The 18,911-nt window shown below is 39.1% G+C and overlaps 1 protein-coding gene across 3 annotated transcripts in view; it reads right to left on the reverse strand.

Annotated features, from left to right (window-relative positions):
* The window catches only part of inpp4b (inositol polyphosphate-4-phosphatase type II B), a 915,802-nt gene that overhangs the window by 853,020 nt on the left and 43,871 nt on the right, over positions 1-18,911 (reverse strand). For all 3 annotated transcript variants that reach the window (XM_078539235.1, XM_078539226.1, XM_078539253.1), the window contains exon 2: positions 18,481-18,662. In XM_078539235.1, coding sequence (XP_078395361.1) covers positions 18,481-18,598 — 118 coding nt within the window. In that variant the 5' untranslated portion in view covers positions 18,599-18,662. The remainder of the gene's footprint in view (positions 1-18,480; positions 18,663-18,911) is intronic.

An 18,911-nucleotide genomic window follows, 5' to 3' on the forward strand; every position in this document is an offset into this window, starting at 1 on the left:
CTTCCAGTGCTGGATATGTTGGGTATTGTTTGACCTTAGTTGTCTGCTATAATACTCTGCACAATTTTGCCCTGCAGGAAGTACTGACCCTTAACCTGGCAGATAATATGCCGATGGATCTGAACCAGCCAACCCAACCATACCTCCTCAACTGAGAAAGGCATAGCTTCAGTGGGCAAGGGGGCTCAATATCAGCTATTGACACAGGTATTTGCACAGTGATAGTTCTCAGAGCCGTCCCCTAGAACTTCACCAGCATGACTAATGCAGACCAGAATTTCCACTGCGAGTCCGTGGAACGATTCCCTATCGTGGCACAAACAAAAGCAAGGACGAGATTGGAAGTGAAACAATGGTGCTTTTATTTAATGCAATAGCTTAAAGCAACAAATTTTAACAAATCAATAGAGAGAATGAGAAGCTATGCATTCTCATCACGAAAAATTAAGTACTGCATATCTTTACAATGACAATAAAGAAACCTTTCAAAGTATGAAAAAGTTACAAATTACTTGTCAAAGAACTATTTAACAGCATCAAGGGTAAGAAAATAACACTGAGTAGCACAACAGCAAGAGGAGAACAACAACCACAACATCAATGAGAAGAACAATTCTAAAAATGCGTCAAACTATCTACAAGAACCTGAGAATAGCTGAGAGTGACACTGAGTGAGAGCAAGTGAACTCTACAGGAGAGGGTCACCCTACTCCCTCCTGCACCTCAACCTCCCACAAGCACAAACCCATTTGCTAAGGGTACAGCATCCACACCTGGCCTGTCAGTCTGGATTAAGAAGGTGGGTTCCTGATGTTTCTCCAAGGAGAAAATGAGGAAGGAGGTGGGCTGCGACCACTGGCAAGTGCCTCCTGTGGAGGGTCAGCTTGCTGGCAGCATCACTGGATGGTCATTCTCAGCAAACTGGTTCTGCAAGGCTTCTGCAGCTAGCACAAAGCTTGAAGGTGGAAGTTAACCCTGGGAACAGATGCCTTGTTGCTCATCAGCTGCATCTGCCTCAAGGCTCTGGATTGTGTCCACAGTGGTTGCAGGGGGAAGGGGTGATACAGAATCAGCTGTTGTACAGGCATACTTGCAGCAAGCAATTTTTAAACTGCCCGCACAAGTGGTTGCCCGAGAGTTCGGAGGTGGCTATGTCGTATGAAAAAAAGTGGGCTCACCAGACAGGTGGGAAGAAGTTGGCATTGGTCAAGCATCGCCCCACCCCCCCCCACATTGGCACCAAAACGATGACAGGAGTGCCTAGGCCACATTGCCTGTTCAAGCCACCACTTTACCCGAGTGTAGCCTCCTCTTCCTCTCCCTATTGGATCGTCACCGCCTCAGTGCCTGGTACAGCTCCCCATCTGGTGTGGGCCAATGGGTAGGATCAATAACATGTTACAATGGTGCAGCATGTTAATTTGCCATGTATAATTCTTACCTGCACATTCAATGCACAGAGAAAAAAGGTAATTCACCCCAAGTGCTCATCTACTGAACAAGCATCTTCCCACTTCAATTTCTTTTTCCCACCCTGCTGTCAGGAAAGATTTTTCAACATGCAGCCACTGGAACACATGCCATTCACAAATATCAAATATCCCTCCCCACTCTCATCCTTAGGTGGCTGTTGGTCAATGGGAAAAACGAGGGCATTTGACACTCACCTTCTCTCACCAATGCAGTTCCAACCTCCACAAGGACCACACTAATTGCTCTGTGTTAACCATGCAGGGCCTTGCCTTCATGGGTGGGTAAATCTTCTTCAAGAAGATAGCACTTACGCCTGTCTATACATGTTCTCATATATTTTGTGTCATTTTGCCCTGCATGGAGAAAAGAGACACAGAGACAGTCAACATAAGTTGCCTACTGTGAGAAGCCTCTTCACGCATTCAAATCTTCTCTAGTAGCAATAAAGCCGTGGCATTCATCACTATGGAAAGGCAGCCCTTCCATCACATTGGAAGTGACTTATTTACCTTATGGCTCATTTACCTTTGGGTTCTGCTTTGAGCAAACAATTGGTGTAGGGATGTTAATTTGTTTACCAACAAAATGTTATGCTTTAACGAGAGAGGGTTCTGAATTGAATGCTTGTCTTTCCTGCCCTGGTCAGGTCATTATACATTTTTGCTGCACTTCTCTGCTGTCTGTGAAGGATGTTGAGAGAGCCTCTGTCACCTCCCTCCACGCTACCATGCTTATTGCCTGACAGGCCATTGTCCTAGTGGTTCCCAGCAGCCATTCTCACTTCCACTTCAACCAGGGATATCCCACATGTCCTCCTTTGAAGTTCTACAAGTGCTTCTTTTTGACTTCCTGAGGCATCTTTCTGTGGAAAAGTGCATTTGCAGAAAACCGTTAATTACTTTTGACTGCATTGTAAAAAAAAGTTATTTTTTTTTTTAAAAAACAGGTCTTTTAAATTTTAGTAACTTTTTAAAAGTTTGATTTAAGGTCATTTCAGAGGTTGCAGGTCACTCACCTCTCAGTGCCGCACTTTTACGGAGCTATGACATCCATTTTCATCTTTGTATAGCGCCAAGCGGTTGGTGATGGAGAAAAGCCATTAAGCAGCACAGTAACAAAGTCACAGATGCAACAATGACATTGTTGAGCTATTACTGTATTGCCATTCCAGCAATTTGTGGCGCAAACTGTATGATCCGAATGGTGACGTAAAAGTCCAATTATCATTGCCACTGCGAGCATTTTCTTTACATCAATTTCTGGCCGAATATGTACTTAATAGACTCAGTAGATGCGGATGAGACTACGGATCCAACATTACAGGAATGATCACTAACGTAAGACATAAAATACGGATACTCATCTAGGTTACTCAAAAAATTTTTAAAAGTCTGCAGATCATTTACACAGTTTTTTGCATCAGATTGGTGGTGTTTGCTAATAAATTATTAAATGTGAGTGGGTGATTGCTGCTCAGCAAACTCCTTAAAAAAAAACACCCTGCAGGGATACATGTTAAATTAAGTCTTTCATAATAGTAAATATAAATACAGTCTAATAGATGGACTTCAAAAAACAAGTTTATTGGATACAGAAGAAATCAATGTGTTTTCTTAAACTGCTCTACAGTATCGCAAGACAGGGGACAGTCGGGGTGAGGGAGAAAGAAAGAAAGAAAAAAAATCACCTCAACTTAATTCTGATATTTTCAGTTATTCTTTCGTTACACAATCAGCAGCAGTACAAGGCAGAAAGGGGCCAGCAACAAGGTCAACAGCAACCAGACAGAAAGTAAATTGACTTGCAATTTCAACAGGAAACCAGTGAACAGAGAATACCTGACAGCAAATCTGAAGAAACAATAACGAAGCTCACTCATAGAAGTTCTTTCCTAATCCTGCAGCATCCAATGAGAAAAGACAATTTTGCAGTAAATGGAAAACAACTGCTTCAAACGCACAGCAAGACAAGAAACCAAATGACTTCCCAGGCTATTGTAGTCTACTTGAAATCCTGCTGGGGACTTAAGATTCCACTGAGATGTGTGCCAATTCAGTGATTTACCATAACATTTGCAGAAATCTCGATATGTGAGCTGTCACTTATAATGACAGCACAAATGTAGACAGCTAACCTATCTGGTAAATATCTGTAGGTGCACTGCTTATAATTCAGTATAATTCAACCCAGCTGCAAAGCAAGAGATTTAACAGGTTTTTTTTAAAGTTATTTTCCTCCCAAATTATATTCATATCCTGCTAGATGTGTTCAAAATTAAGATCTGTATTCTTTTGAATTACATCAAACCAGAACGGAGAAGTTATTTTTCATGTATCTGGGCATTTACAGGAGATTAATTTCATTATTTTTAATATACTATTATGGCTTTACTCAGTTAGTCAAAAGATATGCTGTTTTATAACAATAAGATGGTCTTCAACCAAGTGTGACAGAAATGTGTTACAGAACAGCATTTGCACCCTATACCCAAGGCTTTTAAAATATTACTGGAAGATTTCCTATGGTTTTGTTCATGGTTAAGTGGAGGATGTGCTGTTTTATAACAATAGCATTATTATGCCACCTAAAGATTATCAGGGCAATGGATTTATGGCAACAGATCAATTAAAATTACATTTTTATTACATGGCATGCTGAAAATCCTATTGGTCCTTTGGAGATTGAACTCCGTGATCCTGTCCATTATTCTGAAAACCGTAAATAAGTGACCTTTAATTTAATATATTCCTTTAACTAACTACTGAATTTTTAATCTCTTGGCATTTTTAAAGCCAATGATATGCAGCAAAATGGTTTGCAACTTGATGGAAGTAGGTGATTCATATATAAACAGGATTATAGCTACACTGGGGAGTGACCCAAAACATTGGTAGCAGTTGGGTAATCCTAGACAGAAATAGGGTGGGCTGCTGGGGTTTACCAGAATGAGGTGGAGGATTACTGTCCATCAACGCCATGGAGAACAATCAGTGATATGACAGAACTATGCAGATTCCAGAGGTCAGTCAGCAGTGATAGTAGGGGCAGAATTTTGGAATTGGCAGTATTGTTTACTAGTTTGAGATTTCTGCAAACATTGCATTGGTAACTTTATGATCGCACATGATGTCTCTCAGAATCTTTCACTAGTTACAACATTTACATTTTCTAACTCTTGTGCTGCTTTCCTTCCCCATTTCCCACACCTTTCATCCAATGGCCTCACTGAAAAAACCAGCAGCTGAGACCCCAATCACCTCCCACAGGATTCCACCCTAAATATGGTAGTCAAACCTTCACCCACTATTCCATGACACTAGGTTATATCCAGATTTATTTTCCTAAAAAATAATTTTTGATGGCTTCGGCCAGGTTGCAAACATTTTCACCCTAATTTGTAGGATGAGAGCCTATGAAAGGATCATCAAATAAAAGTTTAACTGGTTTTGGATGCATGCTGGAATTGCACTTTACAACAATCAGCTCCATTAAAGGCAGCAATGAGAGTATATTGACTCAGCTTAGCTGGCGATCCATTGATTAGACAAACATCAACTCCTAAGTCTCCAATAAAGCAGGCTTAGAGATCATTTGGCATCAGCTCAGAATGGATGACAAAATTTGAGGCTTATTAAATGTGGCAAAGATAATTTTTGCTAGGTTCACTTTAAAAAAGGTGTCAACAGATTTTTGGGCAAGTCTTTAAATCAAAATTAAGTTCTTATTTACAGGAAGGTGTTTTTATTAAAAATTGTTTAAAACATCATACACTAATTTTAATAGCTGGATAACAAATACAGTAAACTTTTATTCAATACAGCAATCAGTAAGATGTTTACAAAGTGATAAATACAAAAGTTGATACATGACATTGTCCGTACTTTGAAGAGTACTAAGACCACCGATATTACAGAGGCATGTATGGCTACAACAGTTGCAAAACTGCACCAGCCTGGGCATTGGCAAATGATCCTTGCCATCAATAAAAAGGTCGAGCATAGAGTATAAATTGAGTTATCCAGGTATTATACAAATACACATTTATTCAACAAAATCACAATACAAGTATCACCAATCCGTGGTTCTTCATTTTGCCAAAAAAAACAACTCACTAGTACACTCCATGCCATATTTTTCATCATGGCCTTTTTACCAGCCTAACGGGCAAGTCAAAGAGTTAAATTATTTTAGCATCGCATTTACGCATAGAATATCCATCATACCCACTCAAGAGCTGGGGAATTTTACTGCAGCACTTTTTTCAGAGTTATTGCTGATGGTTCTCTGCAACAACTGCATATATGACATTTTGTAGCAGATTGCTCCAATAAAGAGACCACTGGTTGTATCCGGCAATATCCTGGAATATTGGTCAGGATGTGAAAAGATAGCATTTTCTCTAGATATGTTCCGAACAAATTTGTATGAAGAGGAAATGCTCATTTTCTTAAAGCATAAAGATAGATAGTAAATTTTAGATGCACATAAAGCTACATATTTAGTATCTTAAAAAAAACAGGACAGATAATAAAAATACCACTGCATATATAGCCGTGACTTCCAACTCACCTGCAACCCAAATACACTGATGTGAAGTAAGCCAGGCGCATCACTTCCCAAACTGCTTTCTGCTCAGTCATAGCCCTTTCTCTACTTCAACTAACACTTTGATGTCCTGTTGCTCTTCCTTTTGATTGTTATGCTCATAGCATGTACATTGCTAGGCAACCATTCCAAGGGTAATTTGCTGAGGCAACATTAATATTGTGCAACAGACATCAGAATAAATGTGTGTCATTGTTGTAGACAACGCAGTTCTCAGAAAAGGCATATGCTAATATAAATGCTGTATTTTGAAAGCACTGAATTTCCCTTCTATGCTCTTAAACCCAAGAATGTCATATTAAACAAATTGGAAATCTTCTATTAGTTAAATTCAATAGCAGACACTTCACTTCGAATTGACTTATCCAAATTTAACCACCTTAGTAGGCATTCATTTTCTCAACAACAGTTACCCTTCCTCTCACAAATTCATCAACTCTGTGTTCCACGTGCATGAGGGATCTTCTGGGTCTCTCAAGGGCAATTACTCATTTCAAGTCTCGACAGAACAAGTAATCAGGCTATTAAATTGAGAGTGCGTCACATGAGAATTAAGCCTAAAACCTGACCTCACTCAACATGCACTTGCAGCCAGAGTCCTCAGTTACTGATGACAACCAAGAATAGTGAACAATGCAGGAGCAATAAGGCCAACTTTAAGTGCAGATATCACTGTAATAGCTCAGATCAGCTAATTTGGTTTACATAAGTCAGCTGCCTAAATTGAGTTATTGTGGCAGCATCATTAAAATTAATTTTGCATTTTTTTTTAACCAAAGTATGGAAATGTAGAGGGAATTTCACCATTGAGATCTGATACGTTTATAATATATACATAAAAGAAAATTTAAAAGTTTCATTTTTTTACCTTCTTTCAACTTCAAGTGAATGTAGATGACTCAAGAAAACTGCTTTCATGAGTTTTGTGACACATGTTACGGCCACAGCTGATGTTATTTGCTGAGCAAACCAAATCCCACAGGGAAACTGGTCTCACTAGTCATAACTTTTTGTATTTTATAAATATGTGGGGAAAGCTACTGACCCCAGAAGCATAGAATCCCAGGAACACTTTTACAATATTAAAATTAAAAGATTTAACAAGACCCTTTTTTACGGAATGCCACCATTTTCCCAGAAATTTGTTAAAAACCATCCATTTTCAGACCTCCCTCAGGAAAAAATGAAACATCATACTTCAAAAAGACATTTTCATTCTCTCAACCCACTTTGTATTACTTGCTATACTTTTCTATATACAAAAACTATTACACTATGGTGTACGAATATATATGCTCAATTCTTTTGTAAGAATAAAGTTCATTCCAGTCCATTCTCAATTTCCCAACATTCAAGTCTTTTTGAATTTTAGCTCTTGACAACGCATCTGCAATTAAATGTTCTCATCCCGCCACATTTATACATTTTTAAATTGAACGGCTGCCATAACAAACTCCACTAGAAGAGTCTGGCAGTTTCTCTCAAAACTTTTCCAGAAGCTTCAAAGGATTGTGATACCGGTATATACAACTTTCCCAGATGAGCTGTTTGCAGCATACTCTTCAAAATGCTGTGAGGCTAAAACCAAACTTTTAGTCTCTTTTTCTATAGTTGAATATTTCTTCTGATACGCATTCAACTTCTGAGAGAAATACCCCACTGGTTTCTCAAGTCCCAGTTCATCTTCCTGTAGCAACACAGTACCACTGCCCACATCAATGACATCAACAGCCATTTTAAACTGCTCTGTACAATCAGGTGCTGCCAGCACAGCTTTCAAGCTGTCAAATACAGTCTGACACTTCTGTGGCCATTGGAATCTCCTGTTCTTTTTCAATAATCCAGCCAGTGGAGCAGCTTACGCTGCTGAAATTTGGCACGAGTTTCCGATTAAATCCATCCATGTCCAGAAACCTCAAAACTTCCCATTTCGTTGCAGGTACTGGGAACTCTACAGTAGCTTTTACCTTTGCATCTCATGGGGCTACTTAACCATGTCCGGTGTGGCCTAAATATCCAACTTCTGCAAATTCACTACCAAATTGGCTTCTTGTAGTCAGGCAAGCAGTTCCTTTAAATATCCTCCAGGTTTGACTGAATACCACCAAGTCAGCAATATGGACAGCGTAATTGCTTAATCCCTCAACCACTATTTGTTAGCCTTCGAAATGCTGCTGCTGCATTTTTCCTACAAAAGGACATCACTTTGCATTGATGTAAACCATCTGGCATCACAAAAGCCAATATCTCTTTTAGCCTTTCCGATAAGGGTACTTGCCAGTATCCTTACCGTAAGTTAATTTTTATGATAAACGCCAACTGTCCTACTCTCTTGATACAATCCCCCAATTGTGGAATAGGATATGTATCTGCCTTTGTTACTGCATTTACTTTGCAGTAATCAATACATAGTTTTTGTGATCTATCCAGCTTTGGCACCATTACAATGGGTGAACTCCAATTACTGTGACCAGGCTCTATGATGTCATTTTGACACAAGTTCAATTTCTTTCCACACTGAGCCAAATTTTCCTGAATTTAATATACATGGGTGTTGCCATATTGAAACTCAATCCCCCACGTGAATACCATGCAAAGCCAAATTTGTCTTCCCTGGTCTATTTCCATAAATTGCTTTGTGCGACTGCAACAACTCATCTAATTACTTCAACAGTTTTCTGGAAGGTAATTTAGTATCACACTTAGATTCTTAAGTTCCTCCTCATTGTCCAATTTAATCAGAGGAAATTCAATTTCAGAAGCTTTTATTTGTGTTTCTTCCTCCTCACCTACCACTACCAGTGTTTCCTTCTGTTTATCCTCTGTCAACTTATAACTGTACTCATTCTGGCTCTTTCGGCTGCAACTCCACTAATTTCAGTGAACTAAACACCTCAGCCTCATTCTAATCTGCTCTTCTGATTTAATTTATTTCATATAATGAAATAGACCTAAACCCTTCATGAATTCCACTAACTAACACACTCTTGCAATAACTCTTCTGGACAGCAGATGGCACTATATCAAAACATTAATGACTGGCTAGCCCCTGTATCTTGATTTAACCAGTCTTTCCTGCTCTTCCTGGAAAACATGGATGTACTTCCCTTTGCATATAAAATCTTAATGCTCTTATAACTACCTCGTAGTCTGCAGATTGTGTGTGCTAGCTTATCAGAGGGCTATTCATTGCTGTACCTGACAAACACACTAACATTAGAGTCCAAGCATCTCTTGGCCAATTCAACTGTATAGCTATCCTTTTAAATGAGGTGAAATACCTTTCAACTCCATCCTCTGTAAATTTAACTAAAAATCTTTGTTAGTGCCTAAATTAAATTCCTCAAAGGAATCAAAGTCACCATCTGAATCACTATACCCCTTTCCTCCTTTATTCTAAACTTCACTTTAGACAATTCATACTGTCTGGCTTCTTTCTCTCTCTGAAGCTCTCTCTCTCTCTCCTCCCTTCTTCCTTCTATCTTCCCTCAATTGCTAACTTCTCTCTCAAGTTGAAATTCAAGCTTTTGCATTTCTACTTCTTGCAATTTTTAATTTTATTTTCTTGCTCCTCCTTTCTCCCCCATGCATGCTTTTTTATTTCCATTTCTTTTAATCTGTCATTTTCCTCTTTCTCCTTTCTTCACAATTCAATTTTTCCAGTGCTCCTTGTTTATCTTTTTCTCCTAATTTAAGCCTTTTCAGTCCCATTTCTTTTTCAAGTTCAAAATTCTGCCTTTCTCCTTCTCTTTCCATATCAAGCTGCTTCATTTGCAACTGAAGTCTTACTACCTCTAGCTGTGACACACTAGTTTCAAGTGTTGTCTCCTCTAACTTTAAATGATGAGTAAAATACTTTAATCACATCAGCCTTATGAAATTCTGATTATATTTCTACCTGCACTTCATCTGCTAATTTTCTCAGCTGAGCTTTAGTCAGAGATTTCAACTGCTCCACAGTTACATCTTCCACTCCCAGGAGAGTCTTAGGAACTGCCAAAGCCATCTTATACTTCAACCACCTAAAAATCCTTCAACACAAAACTCCTGAGTTCAGTAGTCTCCTTGTATTCGTATCCTTTAAACTCACAAATCCCAATTCAATCAAGGAATTTTAAATCTTCTAAAGAGCCCCCAAATTTGTTGTGACCACGACCAATGTTATTTGCTGAGCAAGCCAAATCCACAGGGAAACTTGTCTTACTGATCATAACCCTTTTTTTTTGAAAAAACCAAAGGGAAAACTACTGATCCCAGAAGCATAGAACACCAGTAACACTTTTACACTATTTAATTTAAAAGATTTATTAAGAAAAATACTTATGCACACAAGATTAAAATTACACAGTTAAAACAGTCGTACAAAGCAATCCCACCACCCCCCCACCCACAAAAAATACACCCACTTGGTCAGAACACACAAGTAAACTACTTGGCAACAGCTCCCTTATGGATTTTTAACCATAAAAATCCAGTGATATTACATAAGGCAAAACTGCTGTCTCTTTAGTAAAAGGTGCACCACACGACTTCTCACTCTCTTCCACTCTGCTGTGAAAATCCGAAAGAAAGGTTCAGAAATAGGCTATTTTGAGTTTTCAAGCTAGAGAAGTCTTTGTTTCAATGGCTGCTTCAAATTCACAACTTTCCCGCCTTTTCCCGCCACAGACCTGGGATCAGAACCTCTACCCCACACAGCAGGACATCTCCCTCACAGCCAGAGCTCAGCTCAACATCTTTCCTTAAATATCATTTTCCCCTTTCATCCTATATTCCATTGTCTTAAGCACCTCTTTGAACTCAAACTTTTCCAAAATATAAAAATCTTTCATGCTTTCCTATTGCCTCCACTTTCAGGTCAAATAAAATTTAATAACCTTCCATTGTTTACACAATGTTCACCCAATGCCCAACCTATTTACTTGTAAATCCAACCTCACCAATCTCTCATTACAAATGCATGAAGCTAACACCTTTACCTTTCATCTCTCAGTACACACATGCACACAGGATACCACCATATTCCCAAGAATATTTTAAAAATAACATCCATCTTCACACGTGACAAACTTGGACTTGTATCAGCAGACATTCCCCATTCCAGAATCAGTGACTGCATCACTTGACAGAATTTGCTTGCTTGCCACGATGAGTCTACAGAAAATCTTTATGAATAGTGATCTCGACTGCTAAATATATAAGGACTTATGAAAACCACCTGTACTAAAACTAAACACTAATGAAACAACTCAGAGGAAAAAAGACAAAGGAAAAACGAGGGCAAAGAAAGAAGTGCACACTAAGTAGGAGAAAACATAACAAGGGAGACTACAAAGGTTCTAGAAGATAAAGGTACTAGGAGAGAAGTCAAAAAATAATTAGGAAGGCCAAGAGGAACAATGAAATTATCAAGGAACAGAAAATGAATAAAATATTCCATAGACAAATAAAAAAATGTGTAGTCAGTACAGGAGTAGTCATTAAGGGACTTTAAGGGTGGCAGAAATATTAATTACTTTGCTTCAGTATTTACCAAGCAGAGGGATCAGGTAGACATGACAGCGCACAATGAGATTAGAAGTCAAATAACCACAACAACTTATATTTAACACCTTTAACCTATTGAAGCATAAGGCATTTCACAGGAGCGTTATAAAACACAATATGACACTGAGCCACGTAAGGAGATATTAGGTCAGGTGACCAAAAACTTGGTCAAACAGGTTAGGTTTTAAGGAGTGACTTAAAAGGAGAAAAAGCATGGTAGAGAGCGTAGGGAAGGAATTCCAAAGCTTGGGGTCTAGGCAACAGAAAGCACAGCCACCAATGGTGGAGCAACTAAAATTGAGGATTGTCAAGAGGTCAGGATTTGAGAAGCACAGATGTCTTGAAGGTTTCTGGACCTGGAGGAGATTAGAAAGATAGGGAGGGACAAGGCCATGGAGAGATTTGAAAACAAGGATGAGAATTTTAACATCAATATGTTCCTCAACCAGGAGCCAATGTGGGTCAGAGAACACAGGGATGAAAGTGGAATAAGACTTGCTGCAAATTAAGAAATGGGCAGAGTTGTAGATGACTTCCAAGTTTAAAGGAGGGTAGAATGCAAGAGACCAGTCAGGAGTGCATTGGTATCATTGACTTCAAGGAGGTAATGAAAGCATGAATGAGGGTTTCAGCAGCAATGAGCAGCTTCGAATTGAAGGAGGACACGTCCTCTTTTTTACGGTACTAACTGCCATAAAGCAGGTAGGTTTAAAGGTCTGGTTGAAATTGACAGGCCAGGGAGAAGGTAAGTGGATAGGATTTGGGGCATGGGGGTGTTCAGAGGGCAGGATGGGGTGAGGGAGGTTCAGGTATTTGAGAGGAGGTGAGGGGGGAACTGGGACATTCGGGAGGGGGTCTGGTTGGGCCTTGGGGGTTATGGACTGGTCAGGTGGGGGGGGGGAGAGAGAGGAAAGAGAAAAAAAAAAGAGTCCCATGAGGCAGTCGCGGGAGTGGGGAATACTATGGGGGTGTGGTTAGTCAGGTGGGTGGAGTCCACTGGGTGGGGTCAGGGGTGTCCTGTGGGTGGGGGGGGGATCAGTCTGGGTCTTTACAATTGTTACCCAGAAGTTAGAAGAGGTTTTAATTTGAACATTCTCTGGGTAACTATTGGTGTAACCTTGTCAGAACCATCCGAAGTTCGCGTTTTAAATTGCATTTTCGGATGGTTCCCAGCACAGCGCAATTGCCCAGAGGAAGAAGTGTGCACTTCTGAGCAATTGCTGTGCAAGATCCAAGAGGGTTCCCCATTGCATCTCTGGGGTACCCTCCAATCTGACACTGGGGAGCTCAGAAGTTATGGCCCACTATAGGAGACATAATATATCTTTGGTCAGATACTGTACAATGGACTCAAATAAGGTCAGTATGTGAGGTCAGTGGACTATAGCAGAAAGGACAGCAAGCTGGTTATAAAACAAAAAGCAGAGATTAGAGGTAAGGGATAGCTATTCAGAGTAGCAGAAGGTGGGAAAGTGGGAAAGTGGAATCCCACAAGGATCTCTGCTGGAACCACTGTGGGTCACAGTTTATATTAATGATTTGGACTTCGGAATCAAAAACATAATTCCCAAATTTGTAGGCAACACCAAATTGGGATGGATAAGCAACAGTATGGATGATAGCAACAAAATTACAGGATGACATCAATAAGCATGAAGAATGGGCATAAAATTGGCAAATGCTTGTCAAAGTAGGTAAACATGATGTTCTTGATAAGAAAAATAAGGAAGTCACATACTACTTGGAAAATGAGAATCTAAATAAGAGTACAGGGAAAAAGGGCCTTTAGGAATACAAAATACATCAATCACTAAAAGCTGTGACATGGGTCAATAAGGCCACAGCAAAAGCAAACCATGCTTGGTTTATTTCTAGAGGCAGAATTGAAAAGCACAGATGTTACACTAAACTTGAAATCAAACCTAGGTTAGACCCAGACTTGGAGTACTGTGTACAGTTCGAGTCATCACACAGTGCAAAACAACATAAGGCTACTGGAGAGGATGCCAGAAAGGTTTGCAAGGGTGATACCAGAATTGTGAGGTTGCACCAATTAGGAAAGTATAAACAGGCTGGGTCTTTTTCTCTTGACAAAAGGCAGCAGAGGGGTGAACAAACATGTCTTTAAAAATTATGAACGGTTTTGAAAGCACAGATTCAGAGAAAAGAAAAGTGTTTCCACTTGTGCGGAAGAGAAAAACTAGGAGGCCATCGATATAAGACAGTCACCAAGAAATCACAGTATCTTTATAGTGCAGAAGGGGGCCATTCAGTCCATCTAGTCTGCACTGGCTCTCTGAAGAGCATTCCACCTAGTCCCACTCCCCTACCTTATCCCCATAGCCTTGCACACTCTTTTCAGGTAGCAATCCAATTCTTTTTTGAATACCGCGATCGAACCTGCCTCCACCACCCTTTCAGGAAGTTTGTTCCAGACTCCAACCACCCTCTGGGTGAAAAAAACTTTCCTCATCACATTTACTCTTTTTGCCAATTATTTTGAATCTGTGCCCTTTGGTTCTTGATGTTCTTAAGTGGGAAGAGTTTCTCACTATTTATCCTGTCCATACCCCGCAGGATTTTGAATACCACTATCAAGTCTCCTCTCGGCCTTCTTTTCTCCAAGGAAAAGAGTCTCAATCTATCCTCATTGCTACAGTTCTTCATCCAGTGAATCATTTTTGTGAAACTTCTCTGTACTTTCTCCAATGCCTTCTTATCCTTAAGTATGGTGCCCAGAACTGGACACAGTACTCCAGATGAGGCCTAACTAGCGTCTTAATCAAATTCAACATGACCTCTCAATGCCTCTTATTAATAAAGTCCAAGATACTATATGCTTTATTAACTGCTGTCTCAACATGCCCTGCCTTCTTTAATGACCTATGTACCTATACACCAAGGTCCCTCTGTTACTGCACCCCCTTTAGAGGTGCTCCCTTTATTTTATACTGTCTCACCATATCTTTCCTGCCAAAAGAAATCAAATAGAAAACTCACACGAAACTTTTTTATCCAAGAGTGGCAAGAACATGGAACTGCTACCATAGGGAGTAGTTGAGGAGAGTAGTTTATATGACTTTCCCTTAAATGCATCTAAGCACATGAGGGAGATGGGCAATTACACTGATAGTGTTGGAAGAGATTGAGAGGAGGCTTCAGTGGGACATAAAAGCTGGCCTGGGCTGGTTGGGCCAAATGGCTTGTTGCTATGCTCTATATTTTATGTAATTCTACAAACTAGAAATCAGTTCAGTGAACAATAAAGCTAAAACACAAAAAGTGAGCAGGACCACAATAGTTTTGAACTAAAAAGCCGACTTATATAAAGGAAAGAATTAACATGACAGAACATAATGTTGGGTGGCATTAATTAAGGAAAAATTGAATCTGGGAACTAATCCCATTACATTGATGAAACTGACACCAGAAAAAACAAAGGAACTCATTAAATATAATTAAATAAAGAGTACACAGCCAAGGTACTTAATGGTTATATGACAGAGCACTTACTAAATATATAACGAACTTACCACAGTTATTTCTGCCTTCATCAGAAGAACACACCTGTGTAAACTTCCAGTACAAAAATTAACACTTTATTAAATATAAAATCAAGATTTCAGAGTAGAGATCTTAATTACTTCAGAAAACTCCACTACAATTAAACTAATTACAAATTATGTTGTGGAGAATTTATATTATTGATGTTTATCCACAAATAGTTTCCTTCAATTATTAATAAAATACAATATTTCTTCCGACCAGTTTTTATAATTGCTACAGACACGATCTCTGATGAAATTCCTGTTCTAACAGAAATCCCAGAGCTAATTTAGGGAGGTGTTCTTGGATGAAATTGTTGTTATTTCGTTGTGGGTAATTTTGGGTTGGCAGTTCATTTTTACTTTTCACAGACTTTGTGGAGAGTAAAAAAAAAAATCAGGCATGGAATAAATCTAGCTTCTGGTTTGTTCGTTTTAAACCTGCAACCTCTGCTTCTGATTTCTCAATAGATATCCACATCCTCCATCCCATTTTCTCTAATGGAATGAAAACAAGTTCAGTTCAGAGATCTCTCCTTGCAACGTAGAACTGCAAGTTCCAGGTTCATTCCAGTGTTGGTCTTATTAAATTTTGTCCAAAGTCAAAAATTATCCTCTGTCTATATTTCCTTATTATAACTCAGCATTTTTTGGGGGCCTTACCTTTAGAAATAAGTCTCTCAAGGCATAACATTTACAGATCTATCTTTGGTTTAAATAATGTACATTTTATGCACATTTCAAGTAACATGCTCAATTAATTACAACAGAAAGGTCTTTTGTGTTTGACAAAAATAGAAAAATTAAGAAAATAACGAAGCAAAGAACGAATAAACCATCAACCCCATTCTCCCCCCAATTCACCCTATCATGGATTCAGTTCAACTATTTAATTGATGGAAAAGCTTTGCATAAATACTTCCTGATCCGTAAGCAAAGCTCCAGACAATCTACCCTTCTGCGCACTTCACTATTTACCACTCACTAACTCAGCTGTCCTTCAAATTATATCTTCCTCTCACAGGCCCAAGAGAACAGGAACTATTATTTTTCAAAGAATACATTGATCTCTATCTATACTCACTCCAATTACATCTCTTCAGTTATTTATTTAGTTGTCTTTTTGAATGAGTTGAATTAATACAACTGCTTTTACTGGAAGACAACCCCATACCACTTTCTGCAAGAGAAAATTTGATTTCTGCTATGTCCACTTTAAACCTGCAACCTTTGTTTCTGAACTCTCGATGTAAGTAATCTGCTGATATATCCTCCACATCTTTCATTCTACTTATGCTAACAAAATGAAAACAGATGATTCATTTCCACGAGCACTCCTCGCAACACCGGGCTGCAGGTTCCAGGTTCATTCTACGGCCTTTCAACTGAACATTCTTCAGCTCTTGAATATCGTTCACGACTTAGGGTGGCAGATTAGCCAGATTGACTTGATATTTCTGGTGCAGAGTGTAGAATATATGGTGTATCCCTCGTTAACAAACTAACAATGTTAAATCTTTTAGTAAATCATAAGCACAGTTTCAGGTAAAGATGACACATTGTTATGATCCCCAGCTGAGGTTACTACTGGACAAGCCTGATCCCAGGCTGGAACCCAGCTTGACAGATCCTAACTTTTATTTTTTTGATTAGATACGTGGAGAGGGGCTACTGAACAGAGTCACCGGAGTCAGCTAATGAATTTTTAACGAAAACATAAAAGATTCATTAAACGAGAAAAGATGAACTATATTACAATACTCCTTCACCCACAGCTATACACAGATTTGTAAGAATAACGCAAGTTACAAAAGCTATCTTATACTCTATGTTCACATTAAGTAGACATTCCATGTAAACCAATAAGCACCCTGTGGTCAGACACACCACACTCCGAAACCAAGTGGCAGATGTCACCTCAATCAGATGCTTTGGATCTTCCACAACTCCCCCCAGAAGCTTGTCTGAACATGAGCCAACCAGTCTCACTGAACCCCGTCTTTCACACTAGGGTTTCCAATCTCCACTCTAAGAGAACTTGCTTTGGAATCTTCTCCCAAACCAATACTTTCTCTCAGACACCTTCCACAAGGGTTCACCTCCAGGGTCTCAAACTCTCCTTCCAATGTTCTCTTCCCCGGGTAACCACATGCATTCAAGCTGTCTTCCATGCACACTCTCACCGACTCAGCCATCAACACTGCTTCACATGCCCATAGCAAAGAGTTACCGACCTTCAGCCGCCTCTTTGGGCCTTCTGGCCTCTAGCTTTAAATCTGCTTCCTATAAGCTTGAAGCCTTCCTTTCTGCTCCTCTCTCAACTTCACTTTACAGGACCTTTTCCAGGTTCCTGTCCTTCCTTTGACTAGAAGGTCTGCTTGGAACTTTCTCCTGTTCCACTCCCCTTAATTTTGGGGTCTCTTCTTTAGCTTGGGATTGGCTCTCTGTCCCCTTTGCTCCAGTCTCTCCTGGCAGCTGTCTTCCTAACTACCTGAACTAAAAGTGTTTCCAAATCAAACTGCTGTTTCTAGTTTCTTCTGTATGTCTGTCTGTGGGAGGAACCTGCCTCGCTGGACCCCGTTGCTAGGCAACGGCCCAGTTGCTCTACTCTTGTTTGTTTAACCTAGCCATAACAGTCGTAAAACTCTCATTAGAAAAGCAGGCACCTTTTAAAAAGTTAAACTAAAACTCAACTGGACATTTTCTTAACACAGATACAGAAATACAAATCAAACTTAAACAAACATTAAAGCTAAAACTCATTCCTATCACCTACAAATATAACTTAAAACTCTATTTCCTAACAACATCTATGATACATTTTTTCACTATTTCTAAAAGGTCACATCAACTAGAGCTAACAATACTGTTGCATTACATTATGAAACAGAAGTATTAGACAGCTGTGCCTACATACTCAGTGTAGCAAGCTATGCACCAGCAACTATTAAACAAGGAAAGCATATATTTAACATATTAGTCAAATATAAAATATATTTTAAAAACAAGTACACAGAGTGAATAGTTTATGACTATGTAATAAGTTGCCTGGACATCAGAACCTTCAATTGGATGACAAATCCAAGTATCCATCTTTATATAAAGCATATATTCTAACATTAAACAATTAATAAAGCAATTTTAAAAACCTTTACTGTTACTCAATTGTGGCAAATTAGACAGAAGGAAAAGGCAAATCAAACTTTCTCTGGGAGGTGACTCCAAGTTTTCGGTGGTAATTAAGGGGTATTCATTTTGGCCTTTTCATAAACTTTAGACAGATGTACACACAAAATAATTCTAACTTAACCTTGATGTTTTCTCTGCTTAGCTCTGGATTTTCTATACGTTTTCAATATGCCTTCCTTTTCGAAGCAGATTGGAGGCTTCCGGGCAAAGGAGAATAGTGCGGCTGAATTGAAGTTCATTTCATTACAGCAATAATGAAATGGAAGATGAAGACAGACTTAACATCACGATCAGCATCAGTTGCTAAACACAAAATAAAATGAATAAATAAAGTTAGTTATTCTCCCAATAGAAAATTCAAGCTCTACAAAACCTGAATGCATCTCTTTTCCTTTAAATCTATTTACTTTACTGAATGTTGCATCCTGGGTTAGAGACACTGTTGCCATAGTAAAGTATGTTGAAAGACAACTACATTTGTGAACTAAGCAATGCAAAATGAAGGGCAGCAATATTGGATTAATATTGTAAATATGAAAACAGTGTGAAATA

This window comes from Cetorhinus maximus, chromosome 1, assembly GCF_964194155.1.
Source record: "Cetorhinus maximus chromosome 1, sCetMax3.hap1.1, whole genome shotgun sequence".
NCBI classification, from domain to species: Eukaryota; Metazoa; Chordata; class Chondrichthyes; order Lamniformes; family Cetorhinidae; genus Cetorhinus; species Cetorhinus maximus.